This window comes from Neodiprion pinetum, chromosome 5 (genome assembly GCF_021155775.2).
Source record: "Neodiprion pinetum isolate iyNeoPine1 chromosome 5, iyNeoPine1.2, whole genome shotgun sequence".
NCBI lineage: Eukaryota > Metazoa > Arthropoda > Insecta > Hymenoptera > Diprionidae > Neodiprion > Neodiprion pinetum.
In genome coordinates this window covers 22,348,180-22,365,843 of record NC_060236.1, presented here as the reverse complement: position 1 = coordinate 22,365,843, position 17,664 = coordinate 22,348,180, and the positions used below count along the sequence as shown (strand labels likewise).

General features: G+C 40.5%; 5 protein-coding genes across 9 annotated transcripts; 3 read left to right on the top strand and 2 right to left on the bottom strand.

Annotated features, from left to right (window-relative positions):
- The first annotated feature begins 1,886 nt into the window (after nucleotides 1-1,886).
- Nucleotides 1,887-3,533, top strand: LOC124220698 (leucine-rich repeat-containing protein 23). Its single transcript, XM_046629966.2, has 2 exons — nucleotides 1,887-1,991; nucleotides 2,131-3,533. Exon 2 carries the CDS (start codon nucleotides 2,403-2,405, stop codon nucleotides 3,465-3,467), a length of 1,065 nt encoding a protein of 354 aa, XP_046485922.2. The 5' UTR covers nucleotides 1,887-1,991; nucleotides 2,131-2,402; the 3' UTR covers nucleotides 3,468-3,533.
- Nucleotides 3,534-4,755: 1,222 nt separating this feature from the next.
- On the top strand, nucleotides 4,756-6,223 carry LOC124220696 (uncharacterized). The gene is made up of 2 exons (XM_046629964.2): nucleotides 4,756-4,941; nucleotides 5,031-6,223. The coding sequence occupies exons 1-2, from the start codon at nucleotides 4,902-4,904 to the stop codon at nucleotides 5,357-5,359; spliced, it is 369 nt and encodes a 122-aa protein (XP_046485920.1). The 5' UTR covers nucleotides 4,756-4,901; the 3' UTR covers nucleotides 5,360-6,223.
- Nucleotides 6,224-6,301: 78 nt separating this feature from the next.
- Nucleotides 6,302-11,802, bottom strand: CaBP1 (Protein disulfide-isomerase A6 homolog CaBP1). 3 transcript variants are annotated; one of them, XM_046629955.2, is made up of 7 exons: nucleotides 11,740-11,802; nucleotides 9,193-9,405; nucleotides 8,764-8,957; nucleotides 8,436-8,663; nucleotides 8,056-8,262; nucleotides 7,632-7,957; nucleotides 6,302-7,506 (listed from the first exon to the last, which is right to left on the bottom strand). In XM_046629955.2, exons 2-7 carry the CDS (start codon nucleotides 9,206-9,208, stop codon nucleotides 7,188-7,190), a joined length of 1,290 nt encoding a protein of 429 aa, XP_046485911.1. In that variant the 5' UTR covers nucleotides 9,209-9,405; nucleotides 11,740-11,802; the 3' UTR covers nucleotides 6,302-7,187. The 3 variants fall into 3 exon arrangements, with proteins under 3 accessions (XP_046485911.1, XP_046485909.1, XP_046485910.1); XM_046629953.2 differs by having other exon boundaries at nucleotides 8,764-8,960; nucleotides 11,740-11,801; XM_046629954.2 differs by lacking the exon at nucleotides 11,740-11,802 and adding an exon at nucleotides 9,774-9,852 and having other exon boundaries at nucleotides 8,764-8,960.
- Nucleotides 11,803-12,154: 352 nt separating this feature from the next.
- Nucleotides 12,155-17,098, top strand: LOC124220695 (pseudouridine-5'-phosphatase). Of its 3 annotated transcripts, XM_046629962.2 has the most exons (5): nucleotides 12,155-12,170; nucleotides 13,230-13,572; nucleotides 14,773-14,991; nucleotides 15,805-16,037; nucleotides 16,122-17,098. In XM_046629962.2, the coding sequence occupies exons 2-5, from the start codon at nucleotides 13,506-13,508 to the stop codon at nucleotides 16,305-16,307; spliced, it is 705 nt and encodes a 234-aa protein (XP_046485918.1). In that variant the 5' UTR covers nucleotides 12,155-12,170; nucleotides 13,230-13,505; the 3' UTR covers nucleotides 16,308-17,098. The 3 variants fall into 3 exon arrangements, with proteins under 3 accessions (XP_046485918.1, XP_046485917.1, XP_046485919.1); XM_046629961.2 differs by lacking the exons at nucleotides 12,155-12,170; nucleotides 14,773-14,991 and adding an exon at nucleotides 14,423-14,641 and having other exon boundaries at nucleotides 13,217-13,572; XM_046629963.2 differs by lacking the exons at nucleotides 12,155-12,170; nucleotides 13,230-13,572 and adding an exon at nucleotides 14,462-14,603.
- On the bottom strand, nucleotides 17,000-17,651 carry ND-B8 (NADH dehydrogenase (ubiquinone) B8 subunit). Its single transcript, XM_046629965.2, has 3 exons — nucleotides 17,521-17,651; nucleotides 17,274-17,380; nucleotides 17,000-17,205 (listed from the first exon to the last, which is right to left on the bottom strand). Exons 1-3 carry the CDS (start codon nucleotides 17,601-17,603, stop codon nucleotides 17,120-17,122), a joined length of 276 nt encoding a protein of 91 aa, XP_046485921.1. The 5' UTR covers nucleotides 17,604-17,651; the 3' UTR covers nucleotides 17,000-17,119.
- Nucleotides 17,652-17,664: the final 13 nt, after the last annotated feature.

Here is a 17,664-nt window from a genome sequence, read left to right as displayed (position 1 = left end):
CACCTTCAATCACCGCCAACCACTTACAACAACCACCGATAACCACCTCCGGTTATACCTTGAATAGTAATAAATATTTTCAGTATAAGAAGACATCAAACATATTGTGTAAGGATTAATATAATCAATTAATTAAGTATTAATATAATGAATTACATTAGCGCATTTATAGCTACTGAATTTCTGCTTGCGCGAAAAATGAATTGAAATAATTCATTGTAAACGTGACACGTTTAAACAATTCTGGAATAAATATAATCACAATCGCCATTAAATATTAGAAAAATGTTTTACTCACCGTGCACAAATCCTCGTTCACCTCGTCTACCTCGTCCTCCTCCTCCTCGTCCTCCTCATCGTCCAACTCGATCACCCTCAACCACCCCTAACCACCTACAACCAGCGCCAACCACCTTTAACGACCACCACTAACCATCTTGGGTTACGAGTATACCTCGAATGTTAATAAATATGTACAGTAAAAATTAGAACACAACAAAAATATTGTGTAATGATCAATAGAATTTTTTTTGTGGACACATTCTACCAAAAAGAATTTGACAAAATTATAAATAATCATATAGAAATTTTATTAGCGTATTGATAGCTGCTGAATTTGGGCCTGCACGAAAAATGGATTGAAATAATTCATTGTAAACATGACAAGTTTAAAAAATTCTAGATAAAATATAATCACAATTGTCATTAAATATTATAAAAATGTTATACTCATCGTGCAGAAATCCTCGTAATCCTCGTCCACCTTGTTCTCCGAGAGTCGCGATTCACCAGGCAGCGGACCAGGAGCGCAGGAACCACGGAGCGCTTGTTCTGGAAGTCGAGTTTCACCAGGTGACGGACCTAGAGCGCTGAAACTACGGAGCGCTTGTCTTAGAAGTCGAGTTTCACCAGGTAGCGGACCTGGAGCGCCGAAACTACGGAGCACTTGTCCCCAAAGTTGCGTTCCACCAGGTAGCGGACCTGGAGCGTAGAAACTACGGAGCGCTAGTCCTGGAACTCGAGGTGCACCAGGAAGCGGACTCGGAGCGCAGAACCCAGAAGGTAAAGAACCCGGTACCCGAAATCTGCGGAGCCCGATTTTCATACGTCCGCTCTACTGCGTGGTTGTTTCCAGACTGAAGAATTCGGGTAGTTGATTACTGTAGATCGATGACTTCAAGAGAAAAAAAATTTTGGGTGACGTCACTTTCTGAAAATCCGATCATCCAAACTATGGTTCTGAACGATAATACTGTGTATGATGTATGATGTATGATGCATGATATGACAAGATGTATCATTATGTCGAAATCGGTAATTCTCTGATGTTCTGCAATAAGTTTCCAACTCTGACGTTGAAACATCTCAGGGGGGGCAAGCACACGACGATTTTCGGTTGTCACACCGAAGACCATAATGGCAACTGTCTTTATATTCTTCAGTCAACGGTTTGTACATGCCCAAGCTGAAGACCACCGCTGCGATGTGAACTTCCTGCAAACGCCGCAACGAGCTGCCAACATCAGCAATGAAGAGTTTGCGCGTCTTCGTTGAGGGAAAGTTTAAATCCCATAATTTACGAATCGCGTATATTAGCGGCCAGGATTCATCACACCTGAAAAAAATTAATATTTACAACAATTATGGATAGAGAAAGAAATCTGATGTACTAATGTACGTCACAATGATACAGAATTTCAAAGCAGCCCATTTATACATGAATTTTTCATCTTTCCAGACCACGATAAGCAGAACGTCAGAATTGCCGTTTATAGAAGTTTGATTTCGATCAATACCCTGCACGCAATAGTTCTTCCTTATTTACGTAGGTTACTTAGGTAACGATTTCGTTTGAAATTTGTGGCTAGAAGTGGAAGCCGTCAAACTAGTCATCGAAGGTATATAGGCAGTGTAAAATGCAGTCTACCAAAAGCTGTCACGAATTCGTTACGCCGTGTCAACGGAAAACTTACGAATATCATCGAGCTAGAGTAAGTTTGAGGATTTCAAATCTCTATCAACTTCATATGATGGGTGAATTTCGTATTTTTTGTTTTTCGCATTAAGAGATATTTTCTAAACCTCTTTGAGTACTTTATTTACTTTTGTTAATCCGTCGCATTATTGCAGGTAAAAAGTGCGACATCTGTGGTTGACGTCGTTCCGCCGAAAGTAAGACCTCACATTAAGTTTGATGCCAAGAAGAGGCAGCTGGAGGCTGAAAGACAAGCGAGAATAGTCAGGGATAATTTCATCCTGCTCAAGAAGCTCCAGTCAATAATGCACGGTAATAACAAAAGTAAAATACACATGAAATAAATGAACAAATGCCTGACAGCCCTGAAGCTAGAAGTATCTCTGCACTATATGCGAAACAATCAACGGTTTGAAAAATATCAGAAATGTCGTCGGAAGCCTCTAACTATTCGCAGTCGGTCGAAGAACCCGAGGATCATCCGACGTTCGGAGGTGAAAGCGGGCACTGGGTTAGTTCCCGAGAGGATGGCGAAGAGGAGTGTTGTCTGACCTTCGACGAGGCTACGAGGGGTCTCTGCATGCTGGGGAAGAACGACTCCGGGCTCAAGTATTCGTACTTGATGCTTAACGTCTCGGAGAAGGGGCTGACCGATATCAGCATCATTCCGACCTTCAGGAACGTCATTTTCGTCAACGTTTCCGGCAATCGGCTGACGCGCGCCGCGCTTCAGGTCTTCAGTTCGATGACCTACCTCCTGATGATCCAGGCTGACCGAAACAGGATCACGTTGCCCGACTTGGAGCCGATGGTCTACCTGCAGGTGCTCACCCTGAACGACAACGAGATATCAGAGACTAGTGGGATCGGGCACCGGCTGCTGGAATGCCTGGAGCTGAACCGCAACAGGATAAGGAGAGTGTCCCTGAGCCCATACGTCCTTGAGAATCTCAGGGTGCTCGAGCTCCGCGGAAACCTGCTGACCACCACCAACGGGATTTTCTTCCCCAGTTTGGTCGCGCTCTACGTCGCGGAAAACAGAATCGAGCGGTTCGAGGGCCTCGTGACGCTCGTCAATTTGAAGACGCTCCACGCTCGCGGTAACCGGATATCCGTGCTCGACGGCTTCGCGACCTCCTGCGTCAAGTTGAGCTACGTTAATTTGAGGGAGAACAGAATAGCGAGGCTTGCGGAGTTCGGGAAACTCCGATGCTTGCAGAGTCTGGAGACGATTGTTGTATCCCAGAATCCGGTGGTGAATGCGCTACCTGATGATGAAGATGAGGACGACGCGGCCGGATACAGGGTTAAATTGATCGCAATGATTCCAAATCTGGTGAGGATCGATAAAGGAGTTGTGAGTGACGATGAACGCAAGGATGCCGAAGCTTTGCGCCGACGTATCGTCCAGGATGGATCTGGTTTCTCCGAAATTGACGAGGACTCGACTTCAGCGAAAATTAGTAATGGAGGAAGTGTAATGAATGCTTAATGCAACATATGTTGAATTTGTGCAATGTACGTATAAATATGCATGACTTTGATGAAGTTTACTCAATTGTGACACCAATATAGATATGTATTTAATGAATTCGTTGAAATGTACGCAAAATGTTCAGTCTGAGTGTTGTTTTTTAAAAAAAAACTCCACTATGTCATATCTCAGCGAATTGGGACTAATTGTACTTGATCGATTTTCTCTTCGAAAAATACAAAAATGCAATAGATATTTATTAATTTTAAGTTTTTTTTAAGTAACAGCCATCAATTAGCCAAAATTCTAAAGAAGGATTGGGATTTGGTTGGGTCAAAAACCTTGGTTCGCCTCAGAATCATATTTGAGGATTCTTTTTCCTCCTAATTGGAAACTCAAGGACGCGCAGATAAATATCTAAAACATCGTAGATTCTACAATTAAGAGAATATAATCATAGAGAATATAGTCATAGAGAATACATAGAAATCTTTGGATTTTCAGCTCTACCTTTTGATCCACTGTTCACAGTGAGTTTTGGTTACGCGCAATCGATTCCTCTCGCACGATTACGTCGATATAGTGCATCAAGGAATTAATTTAGATATTCTTCAAAGTCGGCCAAATAGTGACTGAAAAAATCGAAAGAGGTTAGCCTTCCATTCTTGCAATTTTCAGAGCTCGGAAACTTTTCGTCCCAGGATCGATTTGCAGGACCCTTTTCCCACTAATTGGACCCTCAGGAATGCGGAAAAAAACATTAAAAAAGACCGCAGCGTGACCATCTGAACCGTGGTGGTCTTGAATATTTGCTATTTCGGAGAACCCGTTGATCGATCAGTGTAGAGAAACCCATCAAACCTAACCATACGATTTTTTCGTTTCAGGATATTATGTCATGTATTATAATTTGGTGGGGTATAATTACGTGCAGTATAATTATGTGCTGGTATATAAGAAAATATTTGACCCGTTGTTTTGTGAGTGGGGTTTGTTTTCGAGAGCACGTCAATGCATTGTACGGTTGTTCAGAGAGGTTTTCCCTTGTGATCGCTACACATTTTGCTCAAGTATTTTGCAACCTTTTCCCTTTTTCATCTTCTTATTCACATTCTATATTCTTTAGACAACGCATTCTCACTCCAATCTGTGAAGCATAAGACCAGTGTAAGACAATTCAAATCGAATTCTATGTCCGAGTTACCTCACCGTACGGCAGATAGCAGCACTATCCGTGTCCACTGGATCCGTAATCCGCGGTTAAAGCTGGAACCTACACACACATGTATATACATATAAAGCATTATGCATCAGTGATATCCATATACAACAAGTGCATCGCTAAGCAGCTCCTGGCTCCCTAGCTCAGTAGTGTTCGACGATTCGTTGTACCTAGTTGTGTGAACTGCTGGAGTTCCTTTCATCCGCGATAGTCAGAAAGGGTTGACTGAGATGCTGAGAAAACACGCTATTCTCGTAGCCGCAGTCTTACGTGAGTACCATGAAAAAAAATCTTCACTCCCTTTGTTCTACAGAAAAGAAATTTGATGCATAACGAGAATTTTTTGTAAATTTTCCCAGTACTGATCGGCGATACCGACGCCGCGTTTCCGTTTCGCAGCGGCGGGCGGAGTTCGGGCAGCGGCGTCAGGCAGTACCGCAGCAAAGGAAATTACTACGGCGATTTGGGGTCCGCTGGTGGCGACGCCACTGCTCGTTCTGCGGAGCACGGAAAACGCGATGTCGACCTGGTCAAGGGCAGCAAGGGCCTTTCGGCCTGGGGCATCATAGCCATTGTGCTGGGCGTGATCCTTGTCGGCACCGGCGGCTATTACGCCTTCGTCTTCTATCCCTACATCTGCAAGAGGGAACGCAGCTACGATATGATAGAGTTGACCAACGTTCTCTGACTATGCGTCCCTTAGTTTTACAATCTTACTTCAATTGCGTGCCTTCCATTTTTATTCTAAGGACAATCCTGCAATGGGTTTTTCAAAATGCACCGACAATTGCTTCTTTTTTTATTCTCTTTGTACATAATCGGAAGTATTGTAGCTAATTTTTTTGTGAGATACCGTCGGCTTTGTTCCGAAAATTTAGGTACAATTTGAGAATCATTCAAGACTGAACAAAGATCAGTTACTTCCAATATCACGCGCGTAGTATCTTTTTTTTATCTGTTGCTGAATATTAAGGCCATATTTTTGTACTTATATGTATACATGCTGTACACTCACCCCAATAATGAGTACATATATATGATTAGTTCATTAGTTTTATTTTATCTTTGCTCAAAGTAGGCCTGAAAGAATTGGAAAATAATCATTAGCAAAGAAAGTAAAAATAAAAATGTGATAATTATAAGAACTTAGCAAGTAATGAGTAGCATGCTCTCTTGGAAAGGAGATAAGATCGTCATTGGTGTTTTTTTAAACAAAAAAAAACTCAAGCTTCTTAATTTCAAGTATGGGGTTCACAGAAGAAAATAAACAATGATCTCACTTCTTTCCATTGTACATGTATATTAGATCATAATATGAACTTTAATCTTATTGCTAAAACCAGCTCAATTCTCGTACTGCCAAAATGCCGACTGAAGCTTTCAAGTAGCTCAGTAATATGCATTTTATATCTCATATACTAGATATACTCTAATGATTTCTTTTTAACGTATAAGGAATATGCATAGAAACTAATATTAGCTTATTTACTCTTTTTTGTACTATATACACCTATACATGTATATTGAATAAATTCATTAATATTTTCATCAATAGTCCGTTTTATCGTTAACCTTTCCTACCTATTACCTTAGAAGATATAAATTTTTTTAAGAATAAGCATATACCGGATTAAACGTTTCAATGTGAAATTTATTTGTTATACAAAACGAAATAATAATTGTTATACAAACATATTCGAATACAATCAATTATTTCCAACGAATGACATATGTACTCGTATAAGTAAGTGTGATATTTATCACTAGTTATCTTATGTATACATACAATTCTAGACTGGGAAAGAGGAATAGTAAATCAAGATAACCGAAAGCAAATTTCGCGGCAGAAATTTACCCTCGGATCTTCACCCCAATGGCACTAAACTTTGCGCATGGAGCGGAAGACTCTGTGTGTATTAGGAAGGTTCCGAGGAGAATACATGTTTTCTCAACGAGTATGCAAGTAAATTACTTGGTCCCGAGCGCATACAGCGAATAGGCCAATTAATACATAAACTTATTGAAAGAAACCGGTAAAGAAAAGAGAAGGAAACAGAAGAACAAAAAACGAACAAGGAATGGCTGCAAGCATGCAATCCATCGTGATTTGGCTAGACGCTTAGGGTCAGTGCAATTATTTTCCCTGTCTTTCATCGTGTGTAGTTGAATCCTACAATATCTATAAAAGAGATGAGTCTTACTTTGATGATGAATGATTCACACTTATTTAAAAATTATTCTAAGATTCAGTGGGTTTCGACACAAGTAGCTGCGCCGCCTCTTTCTTCGAACACGTTTTAAAAAATTTTTTTTTCCAAGGACACGATATATCAATCAACTGACAGCGGATCGTGGGATGAAACGACAGTATCGTCGCCACTTGAGTTTCGACGCGAATTTAATTTGTCAAAGTCTCACTGTTGCTTACATAACAACAGCCAAGGCGACACTCCGTGAATTAGAGCGTTGTCTCTTTCTTCCTATTTTAATAATAAGATAAAAATGACCAGGCAGGATTAAAGCTCGTCTTTGTCGTCCAGGTCGACGTCGCTCAGGTCAATGTCTTCTTCCTGGGGTGGCTCGCCATCTTTTCCGTCCCAGGGCTCGGTCTCGTAGATCGGAGGGAGCTGGGCTCCCTTTAGGGGCGCCGTTCCCCCTCGTCCGTAGCTCAAGTCCCGCAGGAACTCGCTGATACCGTCCTGGGAGAAGCTGCCCCTCAGCAATGAATACTTCATCTTCTTAACGTTGACCACTGCCATAGCTGGGTAGCCGAAACCTCCGATCTCCAGGGCCTCTTCGATGTTTGGCTGAGCACCGGCTTCCGCCCAAACCCATCTGAAACCCGAATAAAATTCGTATGTAAACAAAGTTTGCACGATTTTTATCCGTTGCGGCCACGATGGTTTCAAAGAAGATTCGCTCTAGGCGCGTATTAAGAAATAATAAGATCAGAAACCCACCCCCACATCTTTTTCTTGTACTTCTCGGCGAGCGCCTTGAGGATCTTCAAGTATCCGTTTCTGCAGTCTGCCTGGCAGTCGAGAATGTGCGGCAACACTGAAACGACGCAGAGCGGTTTGCTCTCACAGGCATCCTTGAGGCTTCTCTCACCGAGTATCTGGACAACCTCAGGGGCCGGAATATTCTCAGCGAGTTTGTCAAGCGCCCAGTTAACGATGTCGCTACCGGTGCGTCCGCCGTCGTAGTCCGCGACTGAGTCTGAATCCTTCTTACCCGGAGCGAAGAACTTGATTGTCGGATAACCTTGGACTCCGTACTCGCTCGCCTGAAATTGACGGAGAGGTTTACACGATAAATACGAGATTCAAATTTATCAGAGATGTTTCAATGAAATACTGATGCCTGGATAAAGTCCCAAATTACCTTAAGCGTATGCACAGTAGCATCAAGTGCCCCAAGCTTTACTTTACCCTTCAGTTCTGTCGCTGCAGACGCCCAGTGTGGCGCCAGATTCTTACAGTGACCACACCACGGGGCGTAGAATTCAACGAGCCACATATCATCTGAATCTAGTACCAGTTTGTTGAAGTTCGAGTCAGTCAGCTCAATCACATCCTTCACGTCCCCAGACTAAAAGTGACGATTTTGCATTTATGAAAGCAAAAGTTACAACGTGGGATTGAAACTATAATTGCAGCGAGAATTTAATTGTTACCTTTGTTTTTAATACTCAGTATTCAACTCAGGAATGGATTTGAAAAATAAGTAAACATTTGGGAAAAATTGGATTTAATTAAACAAACCTTAGAGCCTGAGCTGCTCTTCTTCCCTCCGAGAGCAGCGTACGACTTTTGTTTAGCAGCATTTAATCCAGCGTCAACGATTGCCTGGGCAGATCTCGCACCGTCGTAATCGTCAGGTTTGTTTTTATCCGCACCAAAAATCTTTATTGTGGGAAATCCTCTCACTCCGTACTTTCCTGCAAGGGATTTGTGCTCGTCTGCATTAACGCCGCCAACTTTCACGACACCCTGTGCATTGAGAGATATGTTAACAACCAATATTCTGATTGTCTGCCATATGTGATTGAAGGCGACTTTTGGATGTAGGATTATAAACCGAGAGTCATACCTTAAGCGCTGTTGCCGCTTTCCCATATTCGGGTACCAGTTGCTGACAGTGGCCACACCAAGGAGCGTAAAACTCGACGATCCAGACATTGTCGCTCTGCAGTACAAGACGATCAAAGTTGCTGGGTGTAAGGTCGACGACATCCGAACTGGTCGGGTACAGAGCATTTGCCCCAACGATGAGCAGAACTAGACCTGCTATAGACAGCGTAGATAAAACAGGGAAAAAAATCACCAGGGAATTAGAACAATTTGCTCTTTGTTTCCAAGTATATTTTGAACTCTAGACGGAAGTTCTCTCGGTTAGAATGACAAATGGTCGTCGGGTATAAATGCAGAAAAAACCAACGAGTGACCGGCTTCGAGGCAATCATGGTTTTTTAGATCCGGTATTCGGTTAAATAGAGCGTTGAGAATTGTTTATATTTACCTATCAAGACCTCCATTGTCTCTTTCGTCGGATGTACTGACAGCTAGAGTATTTGATTAAATAATCACAATGCGTATGTCGGAAGAACCTTCGTCGAATTCACAGTTCGTCTATTTCAGAGAGTATCGGGAACCCGTATCAACGACAGATCGCATGCCGCCTCCGCGGTTCTCCGTGATTTTTCGTGGACTGCGCTCATTGGTCCACGAGTACCTAAGAAAAAAAAAAAACAGTGCAATTTACACTAGTGGGCAACGACAATATCAGCATCTGTCGGGAGACTTGCCAACTAATTGTAACCTCAAATGGTTCTAGAAAACTCGGCAAGATGCCTTGAAGCAGCTTTCCTTTTTCGGTAATCTTCTGACACAACACTTAAGTATGTCAGCATGTAAAAATCACTCCCAATTGTGCCCCAAATTCGACCCACGCTGCAACAATCATGCCTAATTTTGCCGTAAAGTGCTGCGGAACACGGTCTTACATGATCGGATGCTACAGGAAAATGCTACCTAATAGACTCAATTATAACTTAATATATATATATATATATAATATAATGGACTGCCGTTTTTACTAACAGTATTTCAAAATTGAAAGCATATGATACGTGTATGATACAGAAGTCCCAACAATCGGAAAAGAATAGAAACGGAACGATTAACAGAATTATGAATCCACGGTGCGGCGGATTCTAGCAACACCAGCGCCACTATACCTGTAATACACCGCGGATTCGCGATATTGCACTCAATTTTCAAACGGGTGATTGATTGCACTCAAGCATCTCCTGGCAATGAAATAGCAGGCGTTTAAATCGTTGGAATGTCCCCTTCGATGCTACGTGAACGCCAACTGCAGGAAAAATTTTCTTGCGCGTGAAAAACGCATCAGAGTAAAATTGCATTCCAGCGATGCACCTGCCCTGCACTTCTGGGCACCGGTAGAGCGGTTTTTTGACCGAGTGCTCATTTTGGGTCGAGAAAGATGCAATCTCGAAAAAAATAAAGACGATCGGACGAGCCGCTCTCTCGCTAGCCCCAAAAAACCAATTTTGCCTTTCGGAGACCCCCCCTCCCCCAGGGGGTGGCGGATCAAATTCTTTCGGGGGTGGTTTTCATCCCCACATTATACTCTTTCGTTTCTAATCATATTTGCCATCGGCACGAGCGAAATCACGAGGTCGGTGGGTCACCCGTTTTTCCGCCCCCGCAGTTGTTCACTCCGCACGTGCGCAATTATTGATCGATCGCAATGATTTTGGTCTCATTCGAAAGAATATTAAATTTACTCGAATGTACATTTTTGGTTTTTCAAATTCTTAAAATTTAACTTGCCCTTTCTGCTGATGGATACCCTGACTCCGCTCTGTGCGAATTATTTCCTGACTCAAAAATTGCTCAGAGCATTTCGGTAAAGCGCACTAAAGCAACAACAATACAGTAAACTCCCATTTATCCGAAATCATCGGGACGGAGGACGGTTCGGATAAACCGAAGTCCCGCGTGAAACACCCCGAATTACATCAAATCCGAATCGCTTCCAATTCAAAGATGACATATTTGACATAATCGAGATTGTAGATCCAGCAACTGTCCAGAAGTTCCAGCGAAAAAGTCTAAGTGACATTCTCAACAGATTCCCAATCTTGCTGGAGTTTGTTGACAAGCAAGCCCTTGACAACGAGTGGAGAGAGCTTGCATATCTAAATTTTTCCAAATATTCCTTAAATGTTCTCGACGCACAGAAATTTTGGAAGCAGGTCTTCGCTATGACAAATTCTGCAGGTTAGTAAAGGCATGTAAATTAGCTTTTGTTTTACAAAGCTCCAGCTTTGCATCTCTAATTTATGATCACGTCCTTACAGGTGAATCTCTATTCCCGAATCTCAGAACTGTAATAAATCTACTTCTTGTATTGCCTTTTGCCAATGCATCTCTGGAGTGCATTTTCAATAATTTGAATAATATCAAAACAGAAAATCGAAATCCGTTGGCTACGTCCAAGCAAGAATAATTTTCGGTAATTTTTAATAATAATTATTAGTAATTTTAATAATAGTAATTAATAATAGTATGAAATAGTATTAAAGTATTAAAAAATATTAAAGTTTAATAGTAATAATGAGATCATGCAGACCGCACGTGCTTTGAACAACTGTAATATATTTTTATCGTTACGGATTGATGTAATTATCCCCTCAAAATTTATAGATTAAAAATCTAATATAAATGATAAATTAGTTCATTGTAATTACTTGTTGCACAAAAAATATGTGGTTATTACTAAAAATTTTATTATTATTAAAAATTTTGGTTATTAGTTAAAACAAGTTGCTAGCTGTCAAGTGCATAACCTCATTTCGAGATTGGAAATCATGATCCGTAACGGTGATTAATTTACGATTTTGTCCTTCAAGTTTCGGCTAGCTAACATTTTTATAACACTTGTAACAAGATTAATGTTCAACGAATACGTAGGTGATTTTTTTTTTTGATTTTTTGTTTTGATTCTAAAGATGCGTAACTGTGGGTAATTGTAACTGACCGGTACGTCCAGGTACGTCTCTGTACTAACGCTGCCGAGTCGATCCTCACGTATGTATCCTGTTCGTAACCAGGCGCTGGTATCGCTCGCGGATACCAAGGTCCCTAGATTATACCAGATCAAGACACGCGTGGGCAAAAAAATTAGTGAGAATGCGCCAAAAGTTTCGTACGACAATGGATGCTTTCCATTTACAGACAATATGACACGATATAAACATTTCTGGTCTATTCCTTTGCCCGGATTGGCCGCTTACAATAGAAATTTGTACACTTCGTCACACTGTCCTCTAAATGGAAAGCACCTGGTGTGGTTCTGATTCCTGACCTGTCACGATGATTAACCTCAAAATATATACGTGCTGCTACTTATTTTGTGAACGTCAAGACACTACGGGCGCAACTCGTTAATAATTATCGTCAAAAAATTGAGTAAGTTTGGTCAAAACTGGTTAATGCGGTAATGTAAGTAAATCCCAGTGAAAAACGCTATAAAATACTTTTGGGCGAACGCGCATAGAAATTTTTGTCCGGGTTATAGTGAGAAAAACTGGAACACGCGTGTCTTGACCTGGTATAATCTAGGGACCTAGGCCGATACATCCCGAACTACAAGATCTTTCATCACTTTCACGATCCATTTTTGGACGATCCCGCCATATGCGTTCGAATTCGGCAATGCCACGGAGTCGTAGACTCTGTGGGCAATGCACAACTCGGATCTGAATCCATGTTGCCTAGAGTCTGATATTTTTACCGATCCCAACAACCGAAAAAGAATGGAAACGGAACGATTAGCAGAATTATGAATCCCATTTCTTCAAGTTTCCGAATTAAGCATGAGTTATTTCAATGAGACACTGTTCGTTTTAATCTGTTTATTCGTTTCTATTCGATTTTATCTGTTCTTTCCTATCCCGTCATATTCGCGACAATGCCACCTCTAATAGCTTGTTCGTTTCAATTATTTATTTAGAATAAGGGATGGCAATTATCAATCCGATTCAATTCTTTCTATCCGAATTAATTCTTTTCAAAGAATACGAAACATCCGTTTGGATCAAGAAATCGGAATAGATCGTACTGAAATTCTTAATCCGTTTCTATTCTTTTCCGATCTAATTAATGAATGTTTACAGTCCGTGAAGACTAGTCAATTAGAAATTTTCTTTGTAAAGGGAAAATAACTAAAGTTGGTGTCTAAGGTCCTAATCACTAGTCTTAATTAATTTGATTTTGCATCTTGAAAACTTGAACCGTACGTTGACTGAAAAATATACTATAACGAACCGTATGAGTTCAAGGCTTCGGGTTATCGGGCATCTATGTTATTTACGGAAGAGTTTGTACACGGCTTGAAAGTTATTATTCCTCAGGAGAAATTTAAGTACACTGACACGTGTAACATCTTCCAATTCAACCTATAAAATAATAATAAAAGAGACAAGGTGGTTGCGCAAAGCGGATGTTACAATCTTCAGTTTGGATCAGGAAACTGGTGGTGGCGGGTGGATTTGCTAGCGCAGCCCTGCGAACTATTCGACGCTCGACTCCTGCCAGTAGCGTGTTTGGCGAGATAAGAAAACGATGTCGACATCGTTCCAGTAAAGAGGAGGATACGCATTCCGCTGCGAAGCGTTCTTTCAAGGCACACGCATTCAGAGAGATCACTGCGAGGAAGCAGAGTTTCATCAGCCCCTGATCAGCGTAACCTTAAAAGTTTCGCCTCTCCCTAACCGTCAACGTGCTTCGAAGTCAGCTGCCAAAATGACTAACAATACGCAGTTCAAACCTGTCACCCACTGTATCTTTGACATGGACGGCCTTCTATTGGGTAAAAAAAACAAAACAGAACAATTACAAACATCCTATTATATTATTAGTGTAACGTAAGCTATAGTTATTCCAATCATTTCATACCTTATACTGTATTATGCTGTGTGCAATGTTTGCACATCGTTTTTTTAACGCTGTTTCTGTAAACTATTGTACGTTTGACCTCGACAAGGTCGTGGGACCAGGAAGTAATTTATCGCGATGATGCAATCGTCCCTACGATGTCGATAATAATGACTGCTGGTTACAAAGTCTCCATTGCATTTCGGTCACGATTTTTGAACGGTTTAGATGAGAAAAAGATAACTAATATTTTGCTACATGCAGACGCAAAAAATTAAATGGAAATTTATAACCATGGATAAAGTAATTGATTGTTCAAGAAAATTGCTATTGACAGATTAAAAATTATCTAATTCAATGGCTTATAAGTCTAATCAGCTACAAGTCCGAGTACGTTTTGATGAAAATTAATGAAGGGGATGATGTCATAACGTTAGACTTTGAATAAAAAAACGACTATTGATTCGAAATTGTTACGTGCTAATACCTTCCGAGTTTTGCTCTCTTTGACAAGTGATTTAAGACACAGAAATGATGAGCTTGTGTAATTAAAGAGGAGTAACTAATTTGCACACGTGTCGCCACAATTCACGATTTATGATAATTATTTAATCGTGTCACGTGTAAGGATGTAAACCAGTCATGAAGAGATAAGACTGTTCTTCATTGATTAATATTATCTATGGACTGATTTTTTGAAAATTCATATTAGAACTCAACAATCGGTCCTGGAATATATTCTTACATATTCAAAGAAAAAAAATGGAAGATTAAATTTTGCACAGATACGGAAACGCTGTACACCGAAGCGTTTAGTCAAATCGTCGCGCCATACGGCAAGATATACACGTGGGAGCACAAAGCACGTATAATGGGACTGAGGACGACTGAAGTGGCAGCAGCAATAATCAAAATACTAGATTTGCCAATGAAGCCCGAGGAGTTTGAGGCGCAGGCAAAAAAATTGTACATCGAATTATTTTGTCGTTCAAAATTACTGCCCGGTAATTATGCCTGTGTTTTATTGAAACAGATGTTTAACAGGAGGAATCTTCTTTCCTTTCCTTTCCTGTCCTTTTCTTTCTTTCCTTTTTTCCGCCCTTGTCTTCGTTCCTCTTCTTTTTGATCTGTGCAGATACCGAGAGGATATACAAAGTTATTTATCAAAATATATGCTCCATGTATGGTCAGCGTTACGAAAGCGATATCCAGTTCCAAGTTCTCGGGAGACCGGAGCGTACAGGCGCCGAAATGATAATAGAGCATTACAAGCTGCCCCTTAGTGCCAACGAATTTCAACACATTTATCACCGTTTGCAGAAGGAATTGTTCACAGACGTTAAATTGATGCCAGGTCAACAAATATGTAGAAAAACAGAAAACAAAAATAACTACCCCAGACAATGTTTCGTTATTGTATTCTGTTTTATGTTCACAAAGTTGTTGTTCTCGCTGTGCCGCTGTAACTAATCGCGAATTCATCGTTTTTCTTTTGCCCTAGTAATTATCAATATAACTGGCATAGAATTAGAGAGATAGTTGCCTGGCAATTTTACGCTTTGACCAGATTTTTTTGCCCCGGCACTTTAATGGCGCTGTTCACTGTCGTTCTCATTGAGGTTTCATCTTGTTCCTGCATTTTACCTTACAAACACTTTTTTAATTTCCTGTACGTCTATCTTTTCTTCATCTCTGTTAACCACAGTGGGCCAGAGAGATTGAGGAACATGTGTTTTGCCATAGTTAATTATTCATATACATCCATTCAGTATATATAATTCATGAGCTTTCGTCACGCACATACATGAGTCAAGAAATTATGTAAATACACTTTATGTACATACTGATATTTTTATTTCAACCGAAAACAGTTTATATTCAATGTTTTTTGTCTTCTCGAAAAAATCAAAAGAGAAAAAGCCACAAACCCACATTTTTACTAACTGGACATGCTTCTGACTGTGACAGAAAAAAAAAATGGAACAGACTTCAGACATCTTGAAATCAGATGGTACAGAAAAAAAGACGAAAATAACGTAACAGATATTCATACCATGTTTCCAGTAAATAAAAGTTTTGCTATCGCACTGCATCTTGTGTATGAGAATCAAAAGAACGAACCTAGAACAACCTTGTGCTAATCGTACCCACGACAAATATTCCATAGGTGCTGAGAGGTTGCTGCGACATTTAAAAGCTCACAACATTCCAATAGCTCTGGCAACGAGCTCGAGCGCCGAAAGTTACAAATTGAAAACTGTGAACAGCCTGGAAGTGTTCGATCTGTTCAATCACCAAGTGCTGGGTGGTTCCGACCCTGGCGTCCGGAGGGGAAAACCATGTCCCGACATATTCATCGTTGCTGCTGAAAGATTTCCTGAGCCAGCAGACCCTGCCAAGGTCGGTTGATCAGTGATTTTACAATTCGATCATCCAGCTTTGTAGCACGTTTGGCATTTTCCATCTTCTTTCTTTTTCTTCCAGTGTCTTGTCTTTGAAGATGCTCCAAATGGTGTGCAAGCTGCGCTTGCGGCGGGAATGCAGTGCGTTATGGTGCCTGATGAAAACCTACCGAAAAGATTGCAGACTGATGCTACGCTGGTAATAAACAGCTTGGAGGAATTTAAGCCGGAATTATTCGGTCTACCGGCGTTCGCAGACAAAGCCTAGTCCATAAAATTAGTCGTAAACGGGGAAATTATTTTCCTCTTCTGTTTTCTTTCTAGAGATGATTTAATGTTCATTGTTGACGGCAGTTAAATGACGATTAGATGATTATGTGACTCTTCAAGCTAGGAGCTTAACTCAGGACCGCACATAGTCAGAAATACGATTAACAATTCCATTAGGATCTCACATTTAGGCAGTTTTCTATCTTTGGTTGCTGTGTTGTGATTTATAGTGTAAGATAACGAAAATAGTTACAATGATAATGATAATCCCATTCAGTATGCTACACTTGGCTTGGTTGTAAAATGTTACTGATTAATATTTAAGCATACGTGTATACACTCCTGTATAATGTAGGTATACCAATTTACTGACAACGTTCGGAGGAAAGAAAATATGAAAGACTCAATATCACTCCCCTTTCGCAATGGTCGTGGATCGAGTGCGCGAAATTGTCTTGTTCAGTTTTGTTCTTGTATCTGCCTTACTTCATCCCTATTTTTGAATATTTCGATTCCCTTCGGACATTCTCGAAAAGTACAAAATAATTTTGAATCTTGCACATATGTTAGAATAAATACACAAACACTAATTTTGTTTATCCAAATAATGGCTCCTTTGAATTTTTCCCCAAAATATTCTGCAGGATATTCTTTAAAGAGAACTTTTAGCAACAGAAGACAAGTAAAAAATATCGTAAATTAACTCTTTAATGTTCAATAAACGTAGATGGTCGCTGCACTGGCGATAAGCTAATCACTTTCTCTAAATAAATTATATATTACAAGTTATCTAATCCATTGTCTCTATAGTTACTTTGTGGCCAATTTTTTAACCTCACTCAGGACATCTTCGGACTTCATGTCTGACAGAGGGACATTGCGTTCAGTGCCGAATTCTGTGGAAACAAGACTATGATTGAAACAAGAAAAAGTGAGATTGGAATAATGATGTAACAACGCTCACCATAGCGGGCATAGAGCCTCGGCTCGATCGCTGAGCATTCCCTTATCAGGATTGGAAAATTCGGATTACTTTGTTTTATTTTGACATACTGCTGCTCGATAAAATCCCTGGAATATCAAAATATCTGTTACTCAAAACTGTGGGAGGCATATCATAACCTCAAAATTATCATACCCTCATTGTCTGACAGAATTGAACAAATACTAGATTTGCTATTTTGAGTGATATTACTCACTAATAAACTCACCTCACGCCCTGACTAGACTTGGAAGTCTGACACAACAAAATCCGCAACTCTTTCAAATGCGAGCCGAACTTGATCGCCGCCATCTTGGTTACCTTTCTGCTATACGACTGCGGGGGTCGTCGAATAGCCGACGTTAACTTTGAG

What these genes read in the sequence shown, in the direction of transcription:
- LOC124220698 (XM_046629966.2), top strand. Translation starts at nt 2,403, where the DNA reads ATGTCGTCGGAAGCCTCTAACTATTCGCAGTCGGTCGAAGAACCCGAG.
- LOC124220696 (XM_046629964.2), top strand. Translation starts at nt 4,902, where the DNA reads ATGCTGAGAAAACACGCTATTCTCGTAGCCGCAGTCTTAC. An exon ending in TCTCGTAGCCGCAGTCTTAC is followed by an intron (nt 4,942 to 5,030) that starts GTGAGTACCATG and finishes AAATTTTCCCAG; the next exon opens with TACTGATCGGCGATACCGAC.
- CaBP1 (XM_046629953.2), bottom strand. An exon ending in AAGCGGCAACAGCGCTTAAG is followed by an intron (nt 8,664 to 8,763) that starts GTATGACTCTCG and finishes CTCAATGCACAG; the next exon opens with GGTGTCGTGAAAGTTGGCGG. An exon ending in CTACTGTGCATACGCTTAAG is followed by an intron (nt 7,958 to 8,055) that starts GTAATTTGGGAC and finishes CGTCAATTTCAG; the next exon opens with GCGAGCGAGTACGGAGTCCA.
- LOC124220695 (XM_046629962.2), top strand. Translation starts at nt 13,506, where the DNA reads ATGACTAACAATACGCAGTTCAAACCTGTCACCCACTGTATCTTTGAC. An exon ending in CATGGACGGCCTTCTATTGG is followed by an intron (nt 13,573 to 14,772) that starts GTAAAAAAAACA and finishes TGATCTGTGCAG; the next exon opens with ATACCGAGAGGATATACAAA. An exon ending in AGACGTTAAATTGATGCCAG is followed by an intron (nt 14,992 to 15,804) that starts GTCAACAAATAT and finishes AATATTCCATAG; the next exon opens with GTGCTGAGAGGTTGCTGCGA.
- ND-B8 (XM_046629965.2), bottom strand. Translation starts at nt 17,603, where the DNA reads ATGGCGGCGATCAAGTTCGGCTCGCATTTGAAAGAGTTGCGGATTTTG. An exon ending in AAGTCTAGTCAGGGCGTGAG is followed by an intron (nt 17,381 to 17,520) that starts GTGAGTTTATTA and finishes TTGATATTCCAG; the next exon opens with GGATTTTATCGAGCAGCAGT. An exon ending in GAGGCTCTATGCCCGCTATG is followed by an intron (nt 17,206 to 17,273) that starts GTGAGCGTTGTT and finishes TTGTTTCCACAG; the next exon opens with AATTCGGCACTGAACGCAAT.